Source organism: Dermacentor albipictus, chromosome 1 (assembly GCF_038994185.2).
Source record: "Dermacentor albipictus isolate Rhodes 1998 colony chromosome 1, USDA_Dalb.pri_finalv2, whole genome shotgun sequence".
Classification (NCBI taxonomy): Eukaryota; Metazoa; Arthropoda; class Arachnida; order Ixodida; family Ixodidae; genus Dermacentor; species Dermacentor albipictus.
In genome coordinates this window covers 267,950,863-267,977,747 of record NC_091821.1, presented here as the reverse complement: position 1 = coordinate 267,977,747, position 26,885 = coordinate 267,950,863, and the positions used below count along the sequence as shown (strand labels likewise).

At 47.6% G+C, this 26,885-nt stretch overlaps 3 protein-coding genes across 8 annotated transcripts in view; 1 reads left to right on the top strand and 2 right to left on the bottom strand.

Moving 5' to 3' along the window:
* The window catches only part of LOC135915912 (uncharacterized), a 40,063-nt gene extending 18,332 nt beyond the window's left edge, over positions 1–21,731 (bottom strand). For both annotated transcript variants that reach the window (XR_011511177.1, XM_065449104.1), the window contains exon 1: positions 21,614–21,731. The gene's annotated coding sequence lies outside the window, so the exon portion shown is untranslated. The remainder of the gene's footprint in view (positions 1–21,613) is intronic.
* Positions 21,732–21,771: 40 nt separating this feature from the next.
* LOC135915921 (uncharacterized) lies at positions 21,772–25,012 on the top strand. Of its 2 annotated transcripts, none has more exons than XM_070531313.1 (2): positions 21,772–22,354; positions 23,877–25,012. In XM_070531313.1, exon 2 carries the CDS (start codon positions 23,993–23,995, stop codon positions 24,650–24,652), a length of 660 nt encoding a protein of 219 aa, XP_070387414.1. In that variant the 5' UTR covers positions 21,772–22,354; positions 23,877–23,992; the 3' UTR covers positions 24,653–25,012. The 2 variants fall into 2 exon arrangements, with proteins under 2 accessions (XP_070387414.1, XP_065305186.1); XM_065449114.2 differs by having other exon boundaries at positions 21,774–22,354; positions 23,913–25,012.
* The window catches only part of LOC135915879 (sushi, von Willebrand factor type A, EGF and pentraxin domain-containing protein 1-like), a 182,205-nt gene continuing 179,984 nt past the window's right edge, over positions 24,665–26,885 (bottom strand). For all 4 annotated transcript variants that reach the window (XM_065449090.1, XM_065449083.1, XM_065449080.1 and 1 more), the window contains one exon: positions 24,665–24,802. In XM_065449090.1, the coding sequence (XP_065305162.1) occupies positions 24,777–24,802 (26 nt within the window). In that variant the 3' untranslated portion in view covers positions 24,665–24,776. The remainder of the gene's footprint in view (positions 24,803–26,885) is intronic.

Here is a 26,885-nt window from a genome sequence, read left to right as displayed (position 1 = left end):
GTACCGAGGAAGAGAACGTCAACAGCCTCATTCGCCAGGCGTATAAGTCAGCCCTGTCCCTTCCTACATCTACTTTGACGGCTCGGTTACTGTCGACGGGCGTCCACAACTCCCTTACGGAGCTGACGGAGGCCCATCACACGGCCCAGCTCCTCCGTCTGTGATGCACCCGCCCGGGTCGCGCACTTCTCTCCATCCTTAACCTCTCCCCTCTTATTGCTCTTCCAACATCACTGCCCATCCCTTCCCATGTCTCCACCCTCCTAACCATTATTCCCCTCCCTAAAAACATGCATCCAGAACACCACCCCTCCCGTAGAGCAGCTCGAGCCTCCGCGCTCTGGCGTCAGTACGAACGGCAGGCCGCCGTGGCTTCCGTAGATGCTGCCCCGTACCGCCGCTACCCAGCACATGCCCTTGCCGTCACTGACAATTCTCTCCGACCCACTCTTACTGCCTCAGTCTACACTTCTACCTCTGTCTAGGCCGAGAAGGCAGCTTCTTGCCTCACGCCCTTCTTGCCCTTGCCATCACGCAAACTTCCGCGAAGTACATCTTCAGCGACTCCAAACCTGCGGTCTACAACTACGCGGCTGTTAGGATCGGCCTGCAGGGGTACTGCTGCAGGCGCGTCCGCTGCAGGTGCGTCGAACGATCCGGGGTGGTGGCGCCCTTCAGAGAACCAGCGATAACAGCGCTAACCAACCGTGAACTTCCTTTGAAGAACTTGACTGCGGCGGCGTTCATCCACCAAGCGCCTCGTTCGGAGAACAGGAGAAAGGCAGCTCTGGAATGTAGAGGCGCCGGATGGGTTCGGGCGTGACCGACTACGGGGACGCAGAGCACTGGATCGCGCTGCAACGGTCGTCTACCTTCGGAGAGCACTGAAACCTGTGCGGCACGTATATATGAGCCCTCCTCCTCCAAAAGGGCGGGTTATCTTCAATGACGTCGAACTATGACGTCGAGCGGAGTGCTTATACGCAGCGATTGTCGGCTGCTAGTGTGTGCTCGTCGTCGTGCTCGAAATGTACTAGTGAGCTGTGTGCTCGTTTGCTGCACGCTTTGTCTTGCGGGCTCCATTTGGGAGTCACCGTAGACTGTCGATGTATGTCTTGTTTAAACTGTAAATAATGTACATAAACCCTGTTCGCCTATAGTCCTGTCGCCCCAAGTTCCTCCCATCGTCCTTCAACCACGACTCCAAATCTTACAGCGGTTGGACGCGTGGCACACCCGGCCATCGTAATCTCTCCGCAACCTAACCTACCGTTCCCTCTTCCCCATCTAAAGCATCTCGGTGCCCGCTACGCGGCCCATCCTGGTAACGAGGCGGCCAATTCCATCGCTCGAGATTCGACTGACCGAGCAAGCCCACCTCTGCCGGGAATGGATACGCGCGACGCGCTCCTCACGTACCGCGATATCACTTTGCACTATCGCCTCTCTCGTCTCACCTTCCCCCCTCCGCACCAAATCCCTTCCCCAGCACCACCAACACTTATGGCGCAACCTTCAGGCCCATACCTATCTTGTTCCCGAACTCCTTGCCCTCCTCTACCCCGGGACGCACTCGCCGGCCTGCCGCTTATGCGACGGCTCCGGCGCCGATTACGCTTACGTCCTATTCTCCTGCCCGGCACACTTGCCCCTGCCTCTTGGTGCCTAACCAGTCCGCAGCAGTGGGAGGCTGCTTTGTCCAGCACCGAGCCGGATCTCCAACTTCGGCTGGTGAACTGGGTGGAGCACGTCGCGACTAGGCATGGCCTGGACGCCACAACCAGCAGCCTGAAGGCCGCCCACAACGCTGCTTTTTAATTTGTTTTTACTTTTGGCCTTCTCATCAATAAACGTTTTTCACCACCACACCACCACCTCCTTCCTTGAACGTTTCCGCAAGCTATCAGCTTACCGTATATAAGCCATCCGGCGTGTTGAAGGCCGTCTTCACGCGGTCTGTTTCATCAAGTGAAATTTCCCAGTAGCTGGATCGGATATCGATGGACGAGAAGTATTTAGCTCCGTGCAAGCAGTCCAAGGCGTCGTCGATGCGTGGTAGTGGGTAGAGGCCTTTTCTCGTGATCTTGTTTAAGTGGCGATAATCGACGCAAAAACGCCAGGTACCATCTTTCTTTTTCACAAGGTCGACAGGCGAAGCCCAAGGGCTGGCTGATGGCTCGATGTCCCCTTTGCGGAGCATTTTGTCAACTTCTGATTGGATGACTTGACGTTCAGCATACGATAGCCGATAGGGACGCCGACGAATAGGATTCGTGTCTCCAGTGTTTATACGGTGGTGAACAACAGATGTTTGGCCTAAAGGCCTGTCGCCGAAATCAAAGATGTCACTGTACGATTCAAGCAGGAGACGTATGTCTCTGGCCTGTGCAGAGGTGTAGTCAGGTGCAATCGTTTTCGCGAAGTCATCCTTTAAGGAACCAGAGCTGTGAGCTGCAATTGGCGCTAATAAGCCACTCTCGGCATTCAGACTCTCAATGTGAAATTCGGAACCCCTAGAAACGCTGGCCAAGAACATGCCGGCCGGAATCACTTGAGGGCACAGGCTGAAATTTAGAAGCGGTAGAACGACGTCGTTATTAGTAACCGTGACCATTGCAACGTATGCGGAACAGCAACGTTCCCGTTCAAAAGCACGTCGATGATGGGGCGAAGCACATATGCACCATCAGGCACTTGTGGCTGGGCGGTCAACGTGACGTAACTGCCTCGGGTGACAGACGTGCATCCTGAAGCGAGCACAAGTGCGGTGGGGCGGTGCTCGGAGCATCGGCGAATTGAGGCAGTTCCACCTGAAGAACGCCGGTCGCGCAGTCGATGAGAGCAGAATGAGTGGATAAAAAGTCCAATCCGAGGATAACGTCGTGAGGGCAGTTGTCGATCACAGCAAAGAGAACAGAAGTAGGGCGGCCGGCTATAACTAAACGCGCAGTACACATTCCAAGAACAACCAGCATGCCACCATCGGTCACATGAAGCGCTCGGGCAGCTGCTGGGGTGAGGACCGATTTTAAACGTCTACGTAGGCTAGCACTAATCACAAATACGTGAACTCCAGTGTCGACGAGTGCATGGACATGTACGCCGTATTTTAACGTTTATTACGCTTCTCCTTGTGGGCACAGACAGAGGATTTGCTGCGGTAGTAGGCAATGCAGCACCACCTCCGAGGGCTGCACTACCTCCGTAACTGTATTAATATCAACGTGCACGTGAGCAAAAAGGTTGAACTAATGTATCACATTTTGCATTGTGTCGTGTAGCTTCCCTCTCTATACTCCAAGCGGCTTGATGCCACAAAACGTTCTCGTCTATGGTGTTGTACTGCTAAGCACGAGGTCGCAAGATTGAATCCCGGCCACCGCGGCCGCATTTCGATGGGGGCGAAATCCGAAAACACCCGTGTACTTAGATTTAAGTGCACGTTAAAGAACTCTAGGTGATCCAAATTTCCGTAGTCGCCCATTACGGCGTACCTCATAGTCAGATCGTGGTTTTGACATGTCAAACCCAATAATTTAATTTTAATTTTTCAGGGGATACAAAAGCGATGGTGTTCATATATAGAGGCTAGAACGTGTTAATTCAACTGATGTCTTCAAGGAATATAAAAAAATTGACTCGCCGTCACGGCCCTGCGATAGTGGATGTCCCGCAAAGCTGTTGAACACCCTCACTACGAGTGCTGAGTGCGGTATGCGACGCTTTATTGCTTTAGAGTAATGGTCATGTAACGGTAATTTACCGTAATTGTAGTGATGGGAGGAATGGTAATTTTGACTGCATGCCGCCGCTGGTTGTATTGCCGTTTCTTTTTCCCTTTGCCGCTCCTCGTATTCACGCTGCTCCTCGGGAGTCCTAACTATGGGTTGCTTACCCATAGCGGTGCTGCAATAACAGTGAAATCAGTTGCTAGGCCGCGTTCTTTTATATACGAAAGGCTAGTGACATCACTCCCCACGTCGCAAGCTGCCGTCGCCACGGCAACTTGCACAACAGTCATCTTTACCGGGAAACGTATGGGGGTAGCGCAACGCTCATTGTTATCAGGAGCACGTTATAATCAATTATGTGGCTCGGATACTTGTTTTGTGTTTATAATTGATTGAAAGGGATGATGAGAGAGAGTGTGTGTGATTCTGAAGAGGAGGAGGCGCTATATTCTGCAGCCCTTTAGAGAGCACGACTCAGCGCCTTGGGGAAGGTGAGGGGAACATAAATAAGAAAGAAAAAAAAAGAGAAGAGAGAGAAGATCGAGGCGATTGCTGTTCTGTATGTTGCATGCGTGATTCCCAAGAATGTACGCACTTCCAGCTTCACTTCGCTGAGTGCTTGAAGCCTGCGTCACCTCCACCGCGGGTCGGCTCCGTATTTCACTACCTCCGGGATCGGCCCACATTTTTGCTTACGGACATGAGCATGAAAAATGCCGACCAACAAGATGCTAACAGCTTGGCTGTAAAAGAAATCTTAAAGCTTGCCATTGCTTTGAAGGAGAAAGCATAGGATCTAGCATTTTCTTCTTGAACTAGTGGTTCTTGGAAAACATAGCCTATTTCTCCTAATATAACAATATCTTTCGCTTCTTCAACCTGGACATTCCAACAAAATGTGCTCCAAAGGATAGACGCATTGCGGTACGATAGAATTCCAAGTGGCAGCGATGCAAAAGTTACAACATGGAAAATGTCAAAAGCAACGTTTGGATCAGCTCCGAGCGCTTTATTACTAGCAGAAAAAGTGCAACACCTATCTAAGCAAGTTGAAAGATAGCTTTCTAAAAACAATAAAGCAGCCGAAGAACAACATCTGCGTTCCCAACGTGATCTTGGGAGCCGACTCGCTAGCAGAAACAGAGAAGCTTTGTAAAAAGGCAAAAATACATTTTTCAAGTGGCGTTACTGATACAGCGAAAGTTCACGACAAGACTACCGATAAATATAGGCAAACAAGACAAAGAAGCCTGGTAGCCTGCAACCGAATAAATCTGGTTAGTACCAGATGAGTTTTCGTGCCAGATATACTGTGCCTCCCATCTTTTGACATCGTAAACATCGATCTAAGTGGTCAAGTAACGAAGAGGGAAATGTTGCAGCTCACAGCAAGAGTTTACGATCCGCTGAGCTACTTCACTTCCTTCACAGTGGCAGCTAAGCGAGGAATGCGAAACAAGTTGTTGAAGAGAACATTTTGGGATCACTCATTGGCCATCAGATGAAACGACGTCGTGGAGGAAGTGGATGCAAAAGGTACGAGTAATTCAAGCATTCAGCATACCAATATAGTTTGACATTAACCATGTAGGGAAACCAGCCTCTGCGCACGGATATTCATTTGGTTTCTGATGTAAGCCCGTATGTTTATGGGCAGCCGCCTACCTAACCAAAAAGAAGCTGAGCTACTCGTCGACAATTTTAAGTTCACCAACGATTACGATATTCCTCAGTGCGAAATTTGAGTGTAGCTCCATACATGTATTCATTTCGCAATATATTGCGGGCAATCTGTCTCGTGCGGCACATTGCAAACGGAGCGAAGAGTAGCGCCACTGTCTCGCTAATGAGGAGATCGCAAGAGGCATGCGCGTGGGTGACGCGTGGGCGCGATTCACAACAGCCGCCGCACACAGACCTCCGCTCATGCAGCTCTTTGTTTCCATATATGGTATCGGTCGACGGCACGCTACTCTGGCGCCTTCTCGTAGCGGTCGTCGTCGCAGGGCCCGTCTTGCGCGGCACTGCGCTTTTTAGAGCGCAGCTCTTTGGCGTCCGTTCCTGGGTTTCGCGTCGGCGTTGTCGTCGGCGTTGTCGTCGGCCTCGTAACCAGCTCGCCGACGAATCTGCTCCGCCGCCGCGCATGCGCGCTGTCGGCTCTCCGGGCGAGGGAGGATGATGGAAGGGAGGAGGAGAGACTGTGGAGGAGGGCTGGCTACACAAATGGCTCTTTGGCGTCCGTTCCTGGGTTTCGCGTCGGCGTTGTCGTCGGCCTCGTAACCAGCTCCGCCCCCCTTTCATCCCCCCAGCGCTAGCAGCGACCGACTGATACCGCTTTCGTGAGTCCGCTACCGCACTCACGAAAGACGTCGTGCACTTCCTGCAACTCGCATTAACCGTCCATCGATCCACACCGATGTTAGTAGTGGGGGACTTTAATGTTGACATAAAGACAAACAGCAATTTCCTAACACTTATGCGGGAGAACATCCCGTTCTCTCGCTCGTAACGCGTCCCACGGCTGTGACAACCTCGCGAGGCACTTGTATAGATCTCGTCTTTGAGAATCAAGCATTGGTGTACCAAGTCGAACATATATCAGTCTATTTCTCCGACCACAAAGCTTCCTTCATGACTGTCAAGAACTGTTAGTGGAGTCTTTGTTAAAGGAATACGTGTGAAAAATAAAAAAAATTCTGTGATAGCGCATACATGTGTTGCTCGATTTCTTTGCCTCAATCTATCGAAAAGGTGAAACAGCTTATTTGCTGCGCTCAAATTTCGCATTAGGAAGTAACGTAATCGTCGGTAATTTTTTCTCACCCTTTCGCCATACTCTCCTCCTCCGCTTTCTGCCTTATGCCCTCACTGTAGCCACCTCCTTCCTCCGCTTACCTCCTCGCGCTCTCCGCTATGGCCACCTTTCATCCCTCGCTGCGCGCCGGGTTGGGTCTTTCATCTTTCGCTGTGCTCGTTCGCTCAGTTACGAGGGACGCCGAGGCACGCCAACGCTCAACGCAGGCACGGGTGCCTCAGGGCCTGTTTACGCTCGAGCCGCGCATAGCCGCAAGCCGCACCGCTCGCGTGGGGTCGCGCGAAAAATTGCACATATCGAACACTTGTGCACAAATTTCCGTTTACACTGTTTACACAGTGTAAACCGTACACATTGTAAACCGAAATTTGTGCAGGAGTGTTCGACATGTGCAATATTCCGCGCGACCGCACGCTTGCGGTGCGGCTCGCGGCGATGGGCGGCTCGAGCGTAAACAGAACATAAGAGCTGTGCTCTAAAAATGTCGTTGCCAAGACTCGAGCAATAACTGCAACGCCATCTGCACGCCTACCTCAATATATCAGAAGGGTATTGGAAAAAAACAAACTAAATAAAATAAGATACTGGACAGGCTCGACAATTTTTCTGGGTTGATAACACGGAACGAAAGAAAAGGATATCTTGGTCAAAAATAAAGCGAATGCGGTAAACGATAGAAAAAAAAAAAACGTGTCCGAGTGAAAGTACGTTGCAAGTGAGCGAGATCCAGCTGATTTCATGAGTAGGGGTGCGAGCGCAGAGCGTTGATAGATTCAGAACAATGGTAGCATGGTCCAAAATGGTTAGTTATGGATAAGCAAGCTGCTGAGAAGCAGACAAAAAGCAGAAGACACTGAAAATGACGAAAGCTATGCAATTAACGTATACGGGTCTATTGCAACAGTTGTATACGAAGAGAAGGGTCTTGCATACGTACAATTGCTCAGAGTGACAACTTGAGTTCTCACGTATATTCTATTTATATGTATAGCCTAAGAATGTACAGACGATCATAATCAAGCTATAACAACGACTCATACGAGAAGATACAGTACAGTGCAAGAGCATCCATACGAAGACAAAAATGATGTTTCTTCATGGTACAGAAGTCCTCGAATACAGGCAAGGTCTGAGAAGACACAGAGGTCGCCCACTTCAAAGCGTATTAGCATATAAAGAAAAAATCAAGACCATTCCACCCCGCGAAGGCGGATGACCAGCGGAGCTGTACACATCGTCGTAAGAAAACTTGGGGCAAAGACTTCATTGGCATCCCTCATTGTCACTTGGTAACGACTGTCACAATGACTGTGTGGTCGCTGTGGTATACACTGATCGGCATACTCGCAGCTGAAAACACATTCTTGGTCGGTTGGGCGAGATCGGCGTGGCATAGCAAGCGATATGTTTGAAACACGACCCGCGTAAACTGGCTCGTCCACATTGAAATCACTGAAAACAACCACAGGGGTAGTGCCATCGCAACTGACCACGCAAAGTGAGTAGTCATGAACCTTACGGGGATACGAGCCGTTGCATTTTTTGCTTGCTTACGAGAGGGTGAGCCACTGATGACAACTTTTGACATGGTGCTTTGTATGTTGTATGCGTGATCACAAAGAATGCAAGTACTGTTCGCTTCACTTTGCTGAGTGTTTGTAGCCCCTGCTTTACGGGGCTATGAGCTATTGCATTTTTTGCTTGCTTACGGGCGTGTGATTGCTAACGGGGGTATGATCCATTGATGGTGATAGTTTTCGTGTGCTGACACGAAAATTCTATGGTGCCCTAGCCATATACAGCTTCGCTGTAAAACGTCATATCATGCTGCAAAAATGGACGACTAGTACAAAGCTACTGGTACACTATATTGACCAACTCAAACTGAATGAAAGAGTGCGTATAGCATGATCGCAGCGTTGAACTAAGTACTGGATAATACAAGGAAGACAGCTGGTGAACAAGGTAAGTCACGGATGTTTAAAGTGTGAACGACTTGAAGCCAAGTCCCTGCAGCAATAAACAGCCCTACATTCTGCTGACAGAATGAACAAGTGAGATCCTTTCGAAATGATCACTGTGCATTTCGCTGGTTCGATGTTTATTTTCAAAAATACATGACAGGCGCTACAAAGAAGTATGTTGTAGTATTTGTATATGCCACGACATAAGCTGTAAATCTCGAAGTTGTGAACAACATGACAACATAATCATTCTTACAGGCATTAGAAGATTTGCAGCAAGACGAGACTTGTGTTGCATCATGCACAATGACAACGCAACGACGTTCAAGACGGCCAACAAGAACATCAGTCGTATGAGGCAGGAACTATAGGAAGGCTCCAACAGGGCAAACTAATTTGACATCAAATAAAACGGAAGTTTATCGCCAAACATGCACATTGTTGGGGAGGCTTTTATTTTTATTTAATTACTTGAATACCTTCAGACCCCATAGGGCGTTACATAAGGGAGAAGTGACAATCAATAGAAAAAAATACACAAAGTAACTATTAGGTAACATATTTAAGCGCATTTTTAAAGTCCATGGGGTCCTTAATAGATACAGTGGAGGTGGGCAAGTTGTTCCAATCATTACAAGTTTGAGGAACGAAAGAATGAAAAGTTTTGGTTAGTGTGACAACGAGGAACAAACGCTTTATAATGATGGTCAATACGGATGATATGACTGAAGGGTAGGAAAGTAATTCTTGCTTAAGACGAGGGTTATGGTAGTAAACCTTATGAAATAAGGAGAGACGTGCTATTTTCCTCAGTAAGGAAAGGGACGGAAGCCGTGACGCTGTTTTCATAAGTGAAACGCTGGAAAGACGGGAGCAGTCAGAAAAAATGAAGCGTGCGCTACCATTCTGTACAGCTTCAAGGCGTCTAATAAGACTTTCAGTAAATGGCTCCCACACAGCTGATGCATATTCTAGTTTAGAACGAACAAAAGTTTTATAAAGAAGGAATTTAAGAGATGGGGCCACTGAAAAATTACGGCGCAGGTACCCAAGCATGCGATTACCATTACTGACGATATAATAAATTAAATGTGAAAGAACTGTACGAAGCATGAAGAAAAGAAGACCGCCTTTTTCCTTGCACAGTTGAGAAATATTTTATTGAAACTAAAACTACTAAGTTCTTACGTATTGACCCTTCTTTCATATAAGTTCAAGCTTACCTCGCGCTTTATACTTCGTTAGTGTTCTGCCCCTTCAGTCTCGTTGTTAAGCTTTCATTTCTGCAACTTCGTCAATTTGCATCATTTTAATTTTTATGAAAAATTTGTGTCTTGCTGTTTTTTTTTCACAGTAAGCATAAATTGCTGTGATAATTTTGAACCCATTTCACGTAATAGTCCTGCGGAAAGCCGGAGAGAAGTAATTAACAAAGGGAAAATGAGGCACCCACCCAATCGTAGCAATCGCTACAAAGGAAACCCACACGGGCTCTTCGAAAGAAAAGCCTCGTAGGTGAGGAAAGATTCGTCAGAGTCCGGGACTCGAACCCGGGACCACCACCTTTCCCGAGCAGCCACTCTACCAACTAAGCTACTCCGAAGGCTAGCAGATACCATGCCGAAGTCGAACTCATCAGCAAATTTAAGCAAAGGTTATGAAGCGAAGACTGCTATCAAGCGAAGATATGCAAACGTTCACAACTGATGTTGACAACTGACAACTGAGGTTCACAAGTTCGCGGGCGGTGATCTTTGCTTTATTGCCCAACAGGTCAGGCCAGTGGACCGACCAGGTGGACCTGTTGCCTGCATATATACAGGGTGTCCCACATAACTTCAGTCAAGAATTTAAAAATGAAAGGCGCGTCGGAAGGGAATTGGCCCGAACGCATACTATTCGCGATAGCCTATAGTAACTCACACATTTTTTTTGTTTTCCCTATACCTCACTATTTAATTAAGTTTAATTACCCAACTTTTTAATAATTGGCCGAGGACCCCAAGTATGATATGTAGATTTGCAGAGCACCTTCAGAAACCACCGATCGAGCTGTTTGCTTTACGATACGTCTCCCGTAGTCCTTTTTTTCCGGGTTGCAAAGAAAGCCCGCGAAAGATGAAAAAAGCCACGTGACGGAGCGTTTGCGCTGTGGTTCGTGCTGCTCTGAAGCGTGCGTTCGGTGAACAAGATCGGCTTTCGTGGTATGACGGTAAAAATGCATGCTGCTGGCCGAGCGCTGCAGATGAGATAAAGAACGTCCTGCCGCTTCCTCGTCGCCAGTCACAATGCAGCCGACCTTTTTTTTCTTTCTGATATATGCCTGCATGATTTCTCTGGCCAAAGCATTTCCACTCCTGCTGAAAATACGAATACCGGAAAGAATTGGCTCACAGGGACAGGACCTACAACGCAGAGGCAAATGAAAAGAAGCTTTGTAAGCTACAGAGCGCTCATGTTCCTGCGCCTGAGCATTGACGTATGGACCGGTTTGTCCGATATATACCTTTCCGCACTTAAACGGGATCTCGTACACAAAGCCAACGGCTTCTTTTCATGCAAGAACTGCAGTTCTTGCTGCACGCCGCCGTCTTCTCCCTAAGCTTAATAATTAATATTTGGGGTTTTACGTGCCAAAATCACTTTCTGATTATGAGGCACGCCGTAGTGGAGGACTCCGGAAATTTTGACCACCTGGGGTTCTTTAACGTGCACCTAAATCTAAGCACACGGGTGTTTTCGCATTTCGCCCCCATCGAAATGCGGCCGCCGTGGCCGGGATTCGATCCCGCGACCTCGTGCGCCTAAGCTTGGTTTGGCGTTTTATAGCAGGAATTCTTCCGTAGCAAAAATTCTAATGCTCAGTTGCCCAGCCGCATTAAACTATTGGAAGTTAATTTTGCCAGAGTCTTTCAATAATTTCATTTTGCTCTCATGGATATCTTGCAGAAAAATAAAGCCAAAATAAATACAACGCTGAATTACCTAATCCTTAACAAGTTTCACCGAAAATTTCATCGATCAAGAAAACTATCTATAAAGTCTGACTCCTAATATTCTCAGTCAGCTATTGAGAAACCAGCAATGCTTAACATGTTACATGAATATATAGCAGCACTGAAACTTGGAACTTTGCTCGTTAAATTTTGGGGGCATATTTCTACTTGAAATCCTCAACCAAATATAATCAGTACTAACCTGCATGCATTAAAATTACTGTGACACGGAAAGAGCTCCGTTTTTGTGACGTGCACTAGAAATTTGATAATGAACGGGATTTTCATGTGTTTGCAAAGCGTGATGTCATATGGCATGTAAGAGTTGCCAGTGGAATTGGCTTCACAGTGGAACATGACACTCAAGCCTAGACAGGGCGCTGCGCTTGTCCTATGTACCTGGGTGTAGTGTTCCTTGACACAACATGCAACTTCGGCGAAAAGGTGCTAACTAGCCTGACAAGATGTTCCGAGGATGTTTCTGCCTTTACAGGTTCTACACTGCCGCAGCGAGGCCAAAAGCGCAAAATGTACTCGAGACCGCAGGCGTCATCAACCCTCTCGGAGATGATACACAAAGGTATAGCAAGTCAGCGAAGTTAAAGAGTTGCTGAAAGGTTGAAGCACTAGAGAAGTTGATCTATCATGTGAGGCCAGAGTTCGACCAACTCTTGCAGTGCCAGGTGACGCTCCATTATCGTAAGAGGAAGGGAAGGACAAGGACAAATGTTTTCCGGAACACGCTGGTGTGGTCGAGCCGTTGTGTGGTGTGTCCACTGTACTGAAAGATAAGCTAAAGAGCAGTGTACTATAAGAAATATTCTGCTGTAACACGTGTCGCATAGACGTACTGCTGCAGTTATGTTATGCGTGGCTTATGCTGCACATAAATGACATCAATCTGGATCTCAAAAAACAGCATGAGAGAAAACCCGCTGCGAAACGAAAGCTCCAAAAGCTTGAAAATGAAGAAAAGTTTTCTTACTGATTTTTTATTATTTTTGTAATTCCGATAGCTGTTAGGACAGTCCTCTGATTAGCCTATCTGTATAAAATATTTCGGCAAATTTCAATAGTTGCATAAACATCATGCAACGTAGTCTTTGTGCAGACAGTCATTGCTCCCACACTTGCACCCTCCTCTTCAATGATTATTACGTAGCTACCATACGTGGATCTTGTGATGCTTCTTGAGCTTCCTACAGTAAGGTTGTGCAAGTGCGCATGTTGCTCAGCACTCTTGACTTCAGTGGTTTCATTAATATGGCAACCCGCCGTGGTTGCTCAGTAGCTATGGCGTTGCAATGGGCTGCTGAACACGAGGTCGCAGGATCGAATTCCGGCCATGGCGGCCGCATTTCGATGGAGGCGAAATGCGGAAACGCCCGTGTACTTAGATTTAGGTGCACGTTAAAGATCCCCAGGTGGTCGAAGTTTCCAGAGTCCTCCGCTACGGCGTGCCTCATAATCATAAAGTAGTTTTGGCACGTAAAACCCCATAATCTCAATTACTATGGCAAAAGCGGTAGGGGAGGGGGGGTTCTCCTTTTGGCAAATTCGCGGATAATATTAATAAGCAAAGAGCATGCTGCACCAGAAACGACTGCTCTAGAAAGGTTGAAATGCTCTCACCTCCTTATGTGTCGACAGCGAAATCCTCATTACCGATGACCTCCAGCCAATGATGAAACTCGTAACATACCTCTAACACCTGTCCTATGCTACAAACAAGTCGCACGAAACTGAGCCTGAGCCTATAGGCTCTGTAAAAGAAAGTGCGTAATGTACATTCAGCGTATTAGAGGAAGGTCTTGAAAACCATTCAAAAGAGAAATGTTCTGAGCAGGTAGCCCTGATGCATCGAATGCAGCCGACTTGCGTTTCTTTTAGAACTTACTTCACCATGTCCCTAAGCTACGCTTTCATATACCTTCGTGCATCACTCTGTCCTTGCCGAACATCTACTGAAGAACAACCGCCGATTGACACATGCTTCTCCTGCATTTCCTGCCTCTCAAAACAAAAAACAATACAAAACTTAGAGCTGTTTGTTGTTATTCTCTTGGAACTGTGCCATTTATGCCTACATGACGATAGAACAAACGAAGTACATTACAAATTTTAAGAAACATCTGCAATGTGCTCGCGAGGGATATCGTATTGATACCTTGTTCACTTAAAACGACAGAAAGCTGAGCTAGTTGGTAAGAATTCATAATGCATAGAAGGGGTAAGGCGTGCAGACACGGACACAAGAGAAGTGGAGTGGACAACACGAACGCCGACTATCAACTGAGGGAAGCACTGAGGCGGAAAAAAGAAGAAGACACAAAACTCATCTGCGCATGCTCCGGAAAGGTAGAACCACGTGTCAATTGGGTCCACGTGCCGGTCTACGTGAGAGGTAACTATTAAGGCATTTGATCTATTATTTATGTAAGGTAATCTAAGTCTGACTCACGCACGCACTTCCACCATTATTGATATGCCATGCCTCGACCATAAGACGCGTATCTTCATTCCTATGCCTGTACAAAATCGCACATTCATCTAACTCAGGCGTGCAGTTAAAATCTTGGCAGTCTTGGCAATGTAAGGAGAGATTAGGAGGCGATCCATCGGTTAACAACCTTTTATGTTCCATTAGCCTCTGATTGATACATCGCCCCGTTTGCCCTACGTAGAAATGATCACAGCTAAAGGGAAATTTATATACCACACCCATACGACAACCAGCAAAATTGTTGTTCTTGATGTGCTTTGCATATCATGAATCCTTACCAACTAGATGAATTACAATCCTTACCAACTAGCCCAGCTTTCTGACGTTCTAAGCTTCATTTGTAGTACTCTCGAGCCCTTTTCCTTGTTCTCCTACTCATCTACACAATCTTGCTTCTTTAGCTTCCTTAATAGCGATATATATATATATATATATATATATATATATATATATATATATATATATATATATATATATATATATATATATATATATATATATATATATATATATATATATTCTGTGCTAGAACTATGTCGTGGTTTACTCGTAATTGTGTCGTCCCATTGGAATTTCGAATGATGTGCGGCTTCCTTCAACCATCAACTGGACATGCCAGGAAGATTGGTGCTATTCTTTCTGCTGAATCGTGGCGCCAAGTTAGGTTTTACGAGGAGTATATAAAGGTCCGTTGCGCGGTCCTGCGAGACAGTCGACATTGGAACCACCTTTACGCCGATTGTAACAGGTTAGCCGAGCAGCACGCGGACTTATCGTGGAGGGTAAAACTTCCAGAGCTCCAACAAAGTAAGTGGAAACCATTTTCTAATAATTCACCGTCAAATAAAGTACTGGTTCTCGGAGATGCCATCGTAAGTAATACTCATTGCAAAACCCATGCTTTACGTCCTAAACACTGTTTTAAACCCAACATAAAACCTGTTGACGTTTTAAGCCTACCGCGCTACATAACCAGGTTTGTCCCGGAAGAACGCACGCGCAGTATTTCAGAGCGCATTGCAAGCCTTAAACAAACGAATATTCATATTAAGATCTCTGACCCTGTCCAACCGTTGATTAAGTGGAGCCTGTGGAGCTGTGGAGCTTTGTGGAGGCTTAGCTTAGACCAGAAATATAAGACAAGGAAGGTTTTTTTCGTAATTATCCCAGATTACGTGTTTTCAGTAAAAGCGATATCAGCTATAGAAAAGAACTTTAAGCCAGTAAAACTCAAGCCTTCGGCAGTTACGCAACGTGCGGTTGACCTCCCGTCAAGACATAATCTTGATAGGGGTTGTCTCTAATGTCAATATAGCAAAATCGCTTACCTTGGAACTGTTTTTTTTTTTGGCGAAAACCCATAGGCAAGAGATTCCTTTCGTGCTATAGTGTCAGAGAAAGTGACATGGCAGGTCTGTGTGGCTAGTTACCCACAGGACTACTTACCTTCACTAGTATCCTCAGACCCCTTGAGTCTTGCGTGATTCTCAGGCATTAGTTCAGCTTCTGACAGAGAAAAATCCTGATGATTGTAGAGCTTTTAGTATGGATATCGAAGACTTGTAATGCTCCTTGCCACATGACGGGTTGTTAAACTCCGTAGATGAGTGCATTAAAGAACAAGTACAAGAGTCGGCTTTTATAGATAGATGCGGTGTTTCCACGGGTGCTTTTCTAGAAATTCTTTCAATGCACTTTCAAAGCCGACGCTGGTTTGGTGGAGAGATGGCGTGTTCCTACAAAAATCAGGAATCTGTATAGGTTCAAAGGCTGCCCCTATATTTAGTGATATTTACCTGAGCAAGATTCACAACTGCTTAGAGAAGGCGTTGGGCGATTGTCTTATTAAGGCATTTCGTTACGCTGATGATTACCTGATTTTCTGCAGTAAGGACGAATTTGATTCCGCTACTAACTCAGTAAGTGAGCAATTTAAACTTAATCGCGGAGGATCAAAGTTTACCAAGGAATTTCGTCAGCGACGCGTAATACGGTTTCTAGACATTTCCTTGGTATTCGAACAAAATCACGTGTGTTGGCAGTACTGCCCTAGATCTTCGGAGCCATTGTTAAACTTTCAATCCAAGCATTCCAATATAGTAAAAAACGGAATTGCCATGTCGTGCCTTAAGAGTTCTCTCACCAGATCGTGCATGCACAAAATGAACGCCAGTTTTAGTCCACAGGTCCGGCGCGTATTAGAAGCAGGGGATCCTATAGCGTAGCATGCAGTGGCCACTGTGGCTGAATGCCTAAAGAAGTCGATTTCGAGGGGGACGGACATCATTACAGAAGGCAGTAATAGCAAGGAAAGAGTAGTGGCTATTCCTTACATCCATTCCGTATCGCACAGGCTTAAAAAAGTTGCAAGTAGATATGGTGTTAATGTCGTTTTCACTGCTCCCAATAAGTTAGGTATAAGATATGCGCTGCCACGCAGAGCAGGTGAAAGGCAAAAAAAGAAAGAAGATATTTGTCCAGTGAAGCACATCCAGAACAACAATTTTACCGACTGTCGTATGGGTGTGGTATATAATGTTCCCGTTAGCTGTGGCCATTTCTACGTAGGGCAAACGGGACGGTGTATCAGTCAGAGGCTAATGGAATATAAAAGGTCGTTAACCGGTGGATCGCCTTCTAATCTCTCCTTACATTGCCAAGACTGCCAAGATTGTAACTGCACGCCTGAGTTAAATGAATGCGCGATATTGTACAGGCATAGGAATGAAGATACGCGTCTTATGGTCGAGGCATGGCTTATCAATAATGGTGAAAGTGCGTGCGTGAGTCAGCCTTCGATTACCTTACATAAAAATGCGGGCCGATCTCGAAGAGTACTAGGTATGTTTCTCTGGGGTCACTGGGTATTTCATTTTCATTTCATGTATTTATTTCCCATCACAACAACAAACATTCTCATCAGTGAGCCTCTTTAACGCCAACTTGGGGTGACGTGGGCCGTTCCCGTGGGTATGAGCCACTGGGTACGTGCCCCGTGATAGATCCTTCCCGGGGATGTGCACACGTGCCGCTGCAGGAACGTGGCGCTCCTCAGTGAACCTCTTTGACGGTAACTTCCCGCGTGGCAGAGCGAATTGAGCCTGTTCTGCCGCTTCACGTGCAGGCCTTCTCACCTCGAAGCTCTCTCAGCGAACAGGTGTGCGTAACTGGCGGCTGGGAAAGACCGAGAAGCAGAGGACGTACGCACACTTTCTGCTCGCTCTGCTCAAATCGCACCTTGGACTGACATTCGCTGTGTGACTTCAAAGCTGCGCGTAAGTATGCGCCGTGTTGCCACCACGCATGTTGCGATTCTGTAGAGGGACGAACTGCGGTCAGCGTGACACACCATCCGTCGCTCTCCGGATTATGCAGTCTGCAGCAATTAATGCAGTCTAAAAATGTGTGCCGAGCCGAAGGGCGCTCGGTATGTGGAACTGGGTATGCACCGCTCTACATGTAGTGTAACTCTTTGATGCCAACTTAGATCAGTAGATGTATCACAGAAAACAAAGCACCATGCGCTGCACTCTGCATCAGTTCGCAACACGCTGCAAAAGCACTGACCGCTCACTGCAAGACAGTTCAATGATTCATAAGAACTATTCTCTACCAAAGCGTGAATGCTTCGCATTAAGTAGATGTCAAATGGAGTTGAGTATGCTTAAACTTTCAACTAGAACACAGAAGTCTTCCTGTCTCTTAACGTTACGCCCACAGAGGTTACGCCTAACATTTTTTTGTTGTTACGTCCCTCGTCGCGCGGTCCTTAACTTCTTCTCAAGCTTGTCTGCCCCCCATGTTAGCACACCGGTAGAATGGGAAGATTGTGCACTTTTATTTCCAAGGATAGAGGTAAGCTGCCAGTCATGGCTTGGTAATGCCTGGCGTATGCGCTTCAACCCATTGTTATTCTTCTGTATATCCCTTCTCGTGATCAATGTTACCTCTCAGTAAGTGACCTACATAAACGTATTCTTGCACAAAGTCTAGGGTCTGACGGCCAATCATGTATTCTTGTTCTTTTGCCAGGCTATTGAGCATTACCTTTGTCTTCTGCATAATAATCTTCAACCCCACTTTGCTAAGGTCCTTATTCATTTGTTGCAAGTCATATCCAGCGTTGATAAACAGGACAATGCCATCTGCAAACGACAGGTTGCTGAGATATTCGCCGTAGATATTCATTTATAATCCTTCCAAGTCTAATAGCTTCAATACTTCTAAGCATGCAGTGAATAGCATAGGAGAGATTGTGTTCCCTTGCCTGAACCGTTTCTTTATCGGTACATTTACCGCTTTGCTTGTGAATAGTTAAGGTTGCTGTGGAATCTTTACAGATATTTGCTGAGATATTCACGTATGTTTCCTGTACTGCCTCTATAATTCTTGACTGCTGGTATGTCTACTGAATCCAACGCTTTTTTCGCAATCGATGAAAGTGTACAGTAAAGTTTGGTTGCACTCCGCGGATTTCTCAAATCTATGAGATGGATGCGATCCATTGTTGAATATTCCATCCTGAAGCCAGCCTGTTCTCCAAGTTGGACTGTAGTCAAGTAATACTCTGATTTCATCGGAAATTACATTGGTGTATAATATTCTGTAGAATACAGAAAGTAATCTAAGAGACCCATAATACTTCGTTTAACGTTTCCCTTCTTATGAATCAGTATAATGCTGGCATTCTTCCAACTCTCTGGTACACATGAAGTCGCGAAGAATTTCGTATAAAGGGCAGCAAGCTTTTCAAGTATAATATCCCCTCCCCCATCCTTGATTAAATCGACTGTTATTACATCTTTCCCAGTCACTTCTCAATGTCCTTCTAACCTCATCACTAATCACACATGGAGCTTATGCATCCTCTTCGTCCCTACTTCCAATCAAGGTTGCGTGGCTGCTCTGGGTACTGTACAGGTCAGTATAGAATTACTCTGCTGCCTTTACTATATTGTCGTAATTGCTGATGGCATTTCCGTGCTTATCTTTCACTGTAGTCTTAAGATAAGGGTCATGAAATTCACGGCTAACTGCACTGTTTTCCCACGTACTTTTTAAACAAAATAGCAGTCATATCATAAGAAGCCAACAAACACTGACACCAAGGACAACATAGGGGAAACTACTTGTGCTTAATAAATGAAATAAAGAAACGATTCTGGCACGTTTCTTTATTTCATTTATTAAGCACAAGTAGTTTCCCCTATGTTGTCCTTGGTGTCAGTGTTTGTTGGCTTCTTATGATATGACTAATAAAAATCGGGGCCCTCGGTTAACCCTCTTTCTTCTCGTTTACTTCAGAAGCAGTGTAAGACAAATTTAACTGGACCATCAATACATATCGCAGCACAACTTGGGAACGCAAATATCGAAACTGCCGCCGGGCTCAGAATTTCTAGGAAGTTGATATATGCCTAGCAAGATTACCGACTGCATAAGTTGCAAATTCGGGCTCTGTAGTGATGAGCTGAAATATATAATCAATGGAAGTCTTAATTATTCAATTATGAATTTCAATTTCTTGTGCCAGTAGTGTCCGCCTGTCTTAGTAATACATGCTCAAGGAGCAGAAGGCTGCTTTCTTCCACAGGGTATTTCTAAAAATTTCCATAACGTGAGAATATACCGTAGTAAACAGAGCGTTTCGCCAAGGTATTTATTCCCTCAAAAATGAAGAAATAGATAGAAATCTAAATCCAAACCCAAAATTTATTTTCCCAGAATGTTTTTATCTCAACATTACCGCTCCGCGTACAGGCGTTGCTATCTTTCGTTCGACTTTTCAGTTTAGCATACGCGTGCTTGTACTAATTGCGATTTCTGATTGCTGGCACAACCGCTGTGTCTACGACGTCGATCTGGCGTGTTCATCGACCTAAAATATTTCAAGACACATGTTCCTAAAGGAAATGCTACAAAATATGCATGTGTGGCAGACATCACGTTTGTGTTATGTATAAAGACAAAGAGATAATGGCTGAAGACGACAGCTTGCCCAGTGACACTCTCGCTCGAGGCTGACACCCTAACATCATTCAGCAGTATATGGAAGGGAAGGAGAACGGACAGGCCATGTGAAAATGTGTGTAAAATTCGTAGTTCAAGAGTTCTTTTTTTTGTAATTTGCGCACACAATACCCCGGAAGTCTGCCCCTTTCTAATAAAGCAGCCGAGTAAATACATTTCAATAGAAAATGCATCAGCCACTTTAAAATCTTTCAAAATCTCACTTTTAACCCCATTTATTTGAATTACACAACCACGGCAATAACTTCGAGGTGGTGTTTTCATTGCTAGCTCGCATTTCATTTTTCCTTCATGTTTTCAGTCACAGCTTCCTCCTGAAAAACCGCAGCAGCCAGCCAACTATGAAAAAAATAATAATAATGAAATATTAACAAATAAATTCGTTGGTGTTGTATATTTCTGTTTGGACATGAGGAATGCATGGCTTGAAAGAAAAGCAATACCTTTTTGGCCACTTAATATTTACTCAGACACTTCGGAATGAAAGAATTCACGCTGGTAGTTGGTTACTTTATTGTAGTTAACTTTTTTGTGCCATACACGCTATATAAGACTCTGCAGTAAAGAAAGTCGGATTAATTACGACCATCGGTGGTTTTGTAGTATGCATCCAAATTAAGCCCACGAGCACTCTGCAACGGATGGGAATGTGGCTGCCACTGCCGACAATCAAGATTCACCCTCCGCATATAGCAGAAAGCCACCGAGCCGTAGTGGCCGGTGCCACAGGAAGAAAAAAACAACAAGAAACTGTGCCATACATTTACGGCGGAAAAAAATAAATCACTGCCGCCCCGCCTTCACTCTGCCAGTGAAAATACAAACTAATGGTTTTCCGCCAATTGTTCATAACTCACCCGGAAGCGTGCCTATCTCGCCATCTCGCGGGAGACACATGAGCTTTGATGGTCGACGCTCACCGGCTCAACGTGTTTACACGCGTAATGATGTATACCGGGAGATGGCGTGGCAGGCGTGTGGCTATGCCACGCGCTTCACCGTGCGATATCTCGTAGAACATGACCGCTGCCTGTCACTAGAGCAGCACTGTTTTGGTATCAACTTACGCATTCATATAAGCTACGCCGATATCACGAGCGCAGCATAGCCGAGCCCACTTCCGGGTCATTTGGAGCGGTACACACTTGCAAAACGCTCAGGCAAGTGAATACTAATTTAATTCCAGTTCGCCCTACTGCTTTATCTCCATTCTGTAATGCACACAAAATAATCTCGCAATCGTAATCAAAACAAAGCAGAAAGGCGAAGAAATGGACATTTGCCTAAGCATATAACAACGATGCGTTACATATGCAATAGGTGCGCCCGTGGCGCGGGTTCCTGTGCTATCGCCACTTCCGCGTCGACGCCGAAAGTCGTACTTCCAGCCGCATTGCGTCGTTCGTTCGCACTTAGCTGGCCGCCGCGTGCCATCAGCTGGACTGCACGTCAATGCGACGCGCGATGCCGCTGGGACAACCGTGCCCCGCAAAAACCGGCCTGTGCGGTGCTCCATCGTTCCCCCTCGTAAGCGCCAAGGTGTGCAGCACCGCGTCCTCAGAGGAGGGACTCACCATGACTCCCGAACGAAGCGGCGCCGCTGTCCACCGCGGCGGCCATGGCTCGCGCCCCGCGCTGCTCCTGTCAAACGCCAGCGCCACATAACCGATCGATGGCACTTGGATGAGAGCTGCGCTCACGAGAGGGCGCCGCAAGGCCGTTCCTCTTAGGGGATGCGCTCCCGGCTTCCCGCTGTGAGGGAGCGCATCATCGAGCAGCACCTTCCGACTGCGGCAGCGCCCGTATCCCTCGGATCACGTCCTTTGGGGACGCCTCCCATCGTAGGGAAACAAGGCACCGCAGCGGCATCGTTCGCGAAAGCCAGACTGTGACGCGAAACCCGGCCGTTACGTCAAGTGGGAGCGCCATGGCCAACCGCCCGTGATATGTAGAGCAGCGGCCGTGGGGCAAAGCTCGCGGCCCGTGTGCGCAGCCGTGGGCCGGTGTTTTCCGCGACGCGCTTGGCTGCGCGCATGACTGCGGCGGTCGGTTCGTGCCTCGATCGACTGGACGCCACCGCCACTCCGCTGGTCGGGATCCGGGCCTACACGCAGCGGCCGGCAGTAGAACTGACCGGTGTGGACACGCGCTGCCTTGTCATCCCGTCTCGCTCGCTGGCCGGTCCGCGGCTACGCGGGCCGACCGGCCAACCATGTTGCCCTGCCCTTTTAAAGCGGCACGAGTGGGACCTGCCGCGGCAGGCTTCGCAGTGGCGCCTGCAGATGCCATGGCTGCGATGCCATGGCCACGATGAGGTGAGCCAAGCCCTGTCTTCGCACTCCTTACGCCCGCTCAGCGGGTTGCTATAAATGCTGTTATAAGCGATCGGTGCCGTGCTAAAAGCGGCACAATCAGTGGTGAAGTTCGGTGTAACGTCTATGACTAGCGCCGTAAGCAAATTCTGTGTAGGGGTGAAGGAGGGCCAGCGGCTCGACAAATATCGTATGAATGGATTGTGCAGAGGTGCAAGTATGTTTCACGAGTCGCTAGGCTTCGCTTCAACTCACCAGTATACTTTGCCTTCAAGCGCAGCCATCGAGTGTACTTTTCCTTTTTTCAAATCGTGGGCCTCGCCGTTACCATATACGGCAACAAGCCCTGCTAATAGAGCCGTGGTAACATGCTAGTAACGTTTCTGTAGTGAAGAGGCATGGATGTGACTCGAAACACGCGATCAAGTGTTTTGACGGGAGAGTCTCGAATGTACGGCCGATATAAAGAGCGAAGACGCGTCATTTCGTTGGGGAGAAGCAGCTGAAATATATATATAAAAAACACACTTGTAATTATAGAAATACGTCTTCATTTTTGTGTGACTTAAACCAGGTATGAGCAAGCGCATTCTTCTCGGTAGCTTTCAGCCGCTGCGAAAGAGACGTGAATGGAGAGTACATGTACGCTTTTGTCTGACTGAATTGTAGCATGTATTGTCGCGGTAGAACATATGCGGCAAGAAACATTGTATGCGATGTTTCCTTATTCCCCATGAGTAAAACAGGGTGAAAGAAGTAAAATCGCTGTTACATGACCGCGCATGCTCCGCACATGGCAGCAGCCGGTTCTGCCTTGCCTGAGTGATCGTGTTGTCTAAACAAGTTAAATATGCCGTGTAAGCAGATGCAAGACCTTGTCGAATGTTTATTCATTCTTGTCACTCTACAAACACTACCAATCTAATAGCGTGAAAATTCATTGTTAGCCTTTCGCCTGTTTTCAAACAACGCCAAAGAGGTGAACTTGTGCGTCCACCCTCTTTGCCATAAAGAACAGGCCAGGCAGCGTTTGTTAACATTCATCGGCGATGAATTATTCACCGTGAGTGTCGCTACGGTGACAGGTGTGGAATGGATCGAAGGCCGCCAGTATGACGCTCTTCCGGTTTCAAAGTCTGCCCGCGGTTGAAGGCGAGTGCGTCCTCCTCTCCCAAGCAGAAGGCGTCTCTCCCACGGCCCGCCGGGAGTCAGCTGACTGCCTTGGGGGCGGCGTCCGCGCGCCTTCATTGGCCAGCGCTCGGGAAGGGCAGTGTGTCAGGAGGCCTTTGTTTACGCGAAGAGGGGAGGCGCCGGAGAAAGGGGGAGGTGGGATGCGCGGGATAGGAGCAAGAAAAGGCGCGCGCACCAGGTCATTGGCAACGTTGCAGGGCGCACGCATGCGTGGCGCGCGCCAGTGACCTGATTGCGTGCTTCCCGCAGGAAAGAGGGACCTGTGCGTCCCATAGAATTGTTGGGTGCTTAAATGGGAGCGTGAAACGTACAAGCACATTTGATGACGTGACAGGTTTTGTGACGATCTGGCGACACTGGCGGCTTGCAGCGGCTGCGGCGGGCGTGCCCTGGGAGATCAACGTGCTGGCGGGGGACGGGTCGTCGTGCCGGGCCGCCAGGCATGCGGTCATGCAGCTGCCGCGCTGGCTGCTGGCTTGCGCCCTGGTCAGCCTGGCGGCAGGCGTCACGGGTATCGTGCTGAGGCGCTGGTTCCGCAGCTACGCCATCGGCGACATCCTCTGCATCAGCGGCATGACACTGTTCACCACCATCCTGGCCAGCATCGCGCTCAAGCTGCTGGGCCGCGCGCTCAAGCGCCGCGTGGCCTGCTCGCGCTTCTCCGAGATCCTGGGCGTGGTGACTCTGCGCTCGGGCACGCAGCTGGTCGAGCCGCAGGACGTGCGCCTGCTGCCGGTCGGCACACTCGTCTGCGTAGTGCCGCCCACGCAGCCCGTCTTCTATCCGGACAACGCTGGCGACATGCTCACCATCTTCGAGGACTACGCACAGTTTCCTCAGCAGCCGCCCAGGATGTTCGACACGCACCGCCTGTCGCCGGTCTCCACGGCAAACCACGCCCTTGAGCGTCGCGCTGACACGCCACCTGTAGTCGTCAACACTTCTTCGTCCGAGGCATCCACGCAAGCCGAACCGCCTACCACTTCGGAAGAGGATGACGACGCGACCTCATCGTCAGACCGACCACCGTCCTACGCCCACCTGTGCGGTGAACCGCCGCCACCTTACAAGACCGACAGCATGTCCACCCTGAACGACGACATCGGCTAGCCACAGAGAACGGCCATCAGCTGCGGGATGTCCTTTATTGGTTCACGTCACGTAGACCGGAGGACCGCTGGGTCCCGCCCGGAACAAGGAGCTGCCGTAGTTGAAGAGCCGCTGGGCACCGACGCTACGCTGATTCCTCGCAGTGGCGACCTGCGTGAACGGTGGACGAGACTGAACTGCGCGCGCCGTGCATGTATACCTGAACACCTCTCCCTTTCTTTGAGAGACCCGCACCTCACCCAAACTTCCAACTCTCGTGCTAAGCGAGCCTACCTCGCTCTCATAGGCCATGTTTTATCTTTGTTGTTGTTGATGTTGCTGTTGTGAAGAAAAATATTGGAGTTCTCTTCTTCTCGTTTACGAGAGACTCTGCGTTTTCTTGAGCGCAATGGCATTTTTGTGGACATAGCGGACACTCGGATTCATCTTGATTGTCCGGCTAAGTGACCACAGAAGCCACTGTGCCACGAATAAACGTTAATCTAAGGAATCGTTATGATTGGTTAGAGTACTTATTCTGTGGTGAAACTTGGAACACTCGCCAATGATCTTTGAGCGTAGTCATCCTTATGTTCAATCAGTGCTATTTCGGGAGTGCTGTCGTTAAGCGGGAATGTTATGTTACATGACAAGGAATGATGATTCGGCTTCCTTTGTATAAATATTCAACTTATAGCGCAAGAACATATAAGGTCAGACACGAAGGCACTTATCCTGTTTCCTTCATGTCTGTCCTTGTGGTGGTGCTATAAACCTATGTACAGATTAAACGCATTTCTGCCGTATTTCCAGCTCGACTTCAACCGGCGTTGGGGCGTTCATATCTCGCTGCAGAATGATCGCTGCACTATTCCAATCGAAATGCACTTCATACCTTTGCCAATTGATGCACTTGCCCCGTAGCATGCGTTATTGCGCGGCGTGATATGGACAATTCTGTCGACGTGAGACCGACTTTAGACGCGGCCGCCGTGTATAAGAACAATTATTAATTTGACCAATGTCACCTTGGAAAAACCTTCTCTGACTTTATCCTTGAGTCAGCGGCCACCACGGGTCTAGAAGGCATCTTTTATATGGCTTACTTGGCCACATTTTCTGATGAAAGCTGCCTTGTTGAAAAATAGCGATCAGTCAGCGACATCTCTGTCATCCTCAGGGACTGAATTCGGAAGCAACTATTGCTGCCACTGCATGGCATCGTAGTCAGGCATAGGATATATATAGGAGCACTCGGCACAGAGCCAAATGGGCAGGAAGAGCGCTCGTCCTGCCCATTTTCTTCGTCTCGAGCGCAACATTGCTCAAGCCTCGTAAACTGTCAACCAGCCTTTTGGCTTTGCTGTTATAATTGTTTATTAGTCGACCACAAATGAAACGCCAGCAATGCGACGCGCGGCAACTCGCAGACGACGGGAATGTGCAAGGAGTTCCGATCCCGATTCAGTAGTTCAAAAATATTGTTTATGGCCTACGTACAAGGTGTCCCAGTTAACTTAGCCAAGCTGTTCAACGAAGAAAAAAAAGCTTTAAGAAACACGTTGAAAATTACAATGATAAGACCTACTGTGTTCGATCAAAGACCTCTGACGAGCGAACAGCATATAGGTCTTACAATCGTGTCTTGCACCGTGTTTATTCAATGCTTTTGTCGTTGTTGTTGTTGTTGTTAAAGCTAGCTTGGACACCCATACAGGGTGTTTTCTTTAGCGGAACCAAATTATTTAAAGATTGCCTATGGCAGATGGCACAATTCTAACCCTAGATCTAAGTTACTCGGTGAAATGGCCATTACTTTAACGCGAAATCAACATGATCAGTTGAATAATTAACGCAGCTAAGCTAATTAACGTTTTAATTACATTACGCCACATATTTCAATCTACGAATTATAGCCGCTGAGTTCGCAAGGCGTATCCACTTGCAACGAATTCTCCGGACAGCACCAGTTCCGAGATATTAATTTTCAATGTGTCCGACAAAATGCATTGGCGTTCCAGTTATTTGTTTGAGAAACCGCTGTTCTATGCATTGAAGCACATAGGTAACGGGAACGCCAGTGCATTTCGTCGGACGCGTAAACAATCGTATTTGCTTCTCCTCTACTCAACTTTTGTTCCTGTGGACATCCGCGACTGCTGTATGTTGCTTCTCGCATATGTGCGGCTTGCAGAATGTAATTTTATTTGTATTACATGTGTGAAAATTGTCCCCTGCTTTGGGGGATACCATT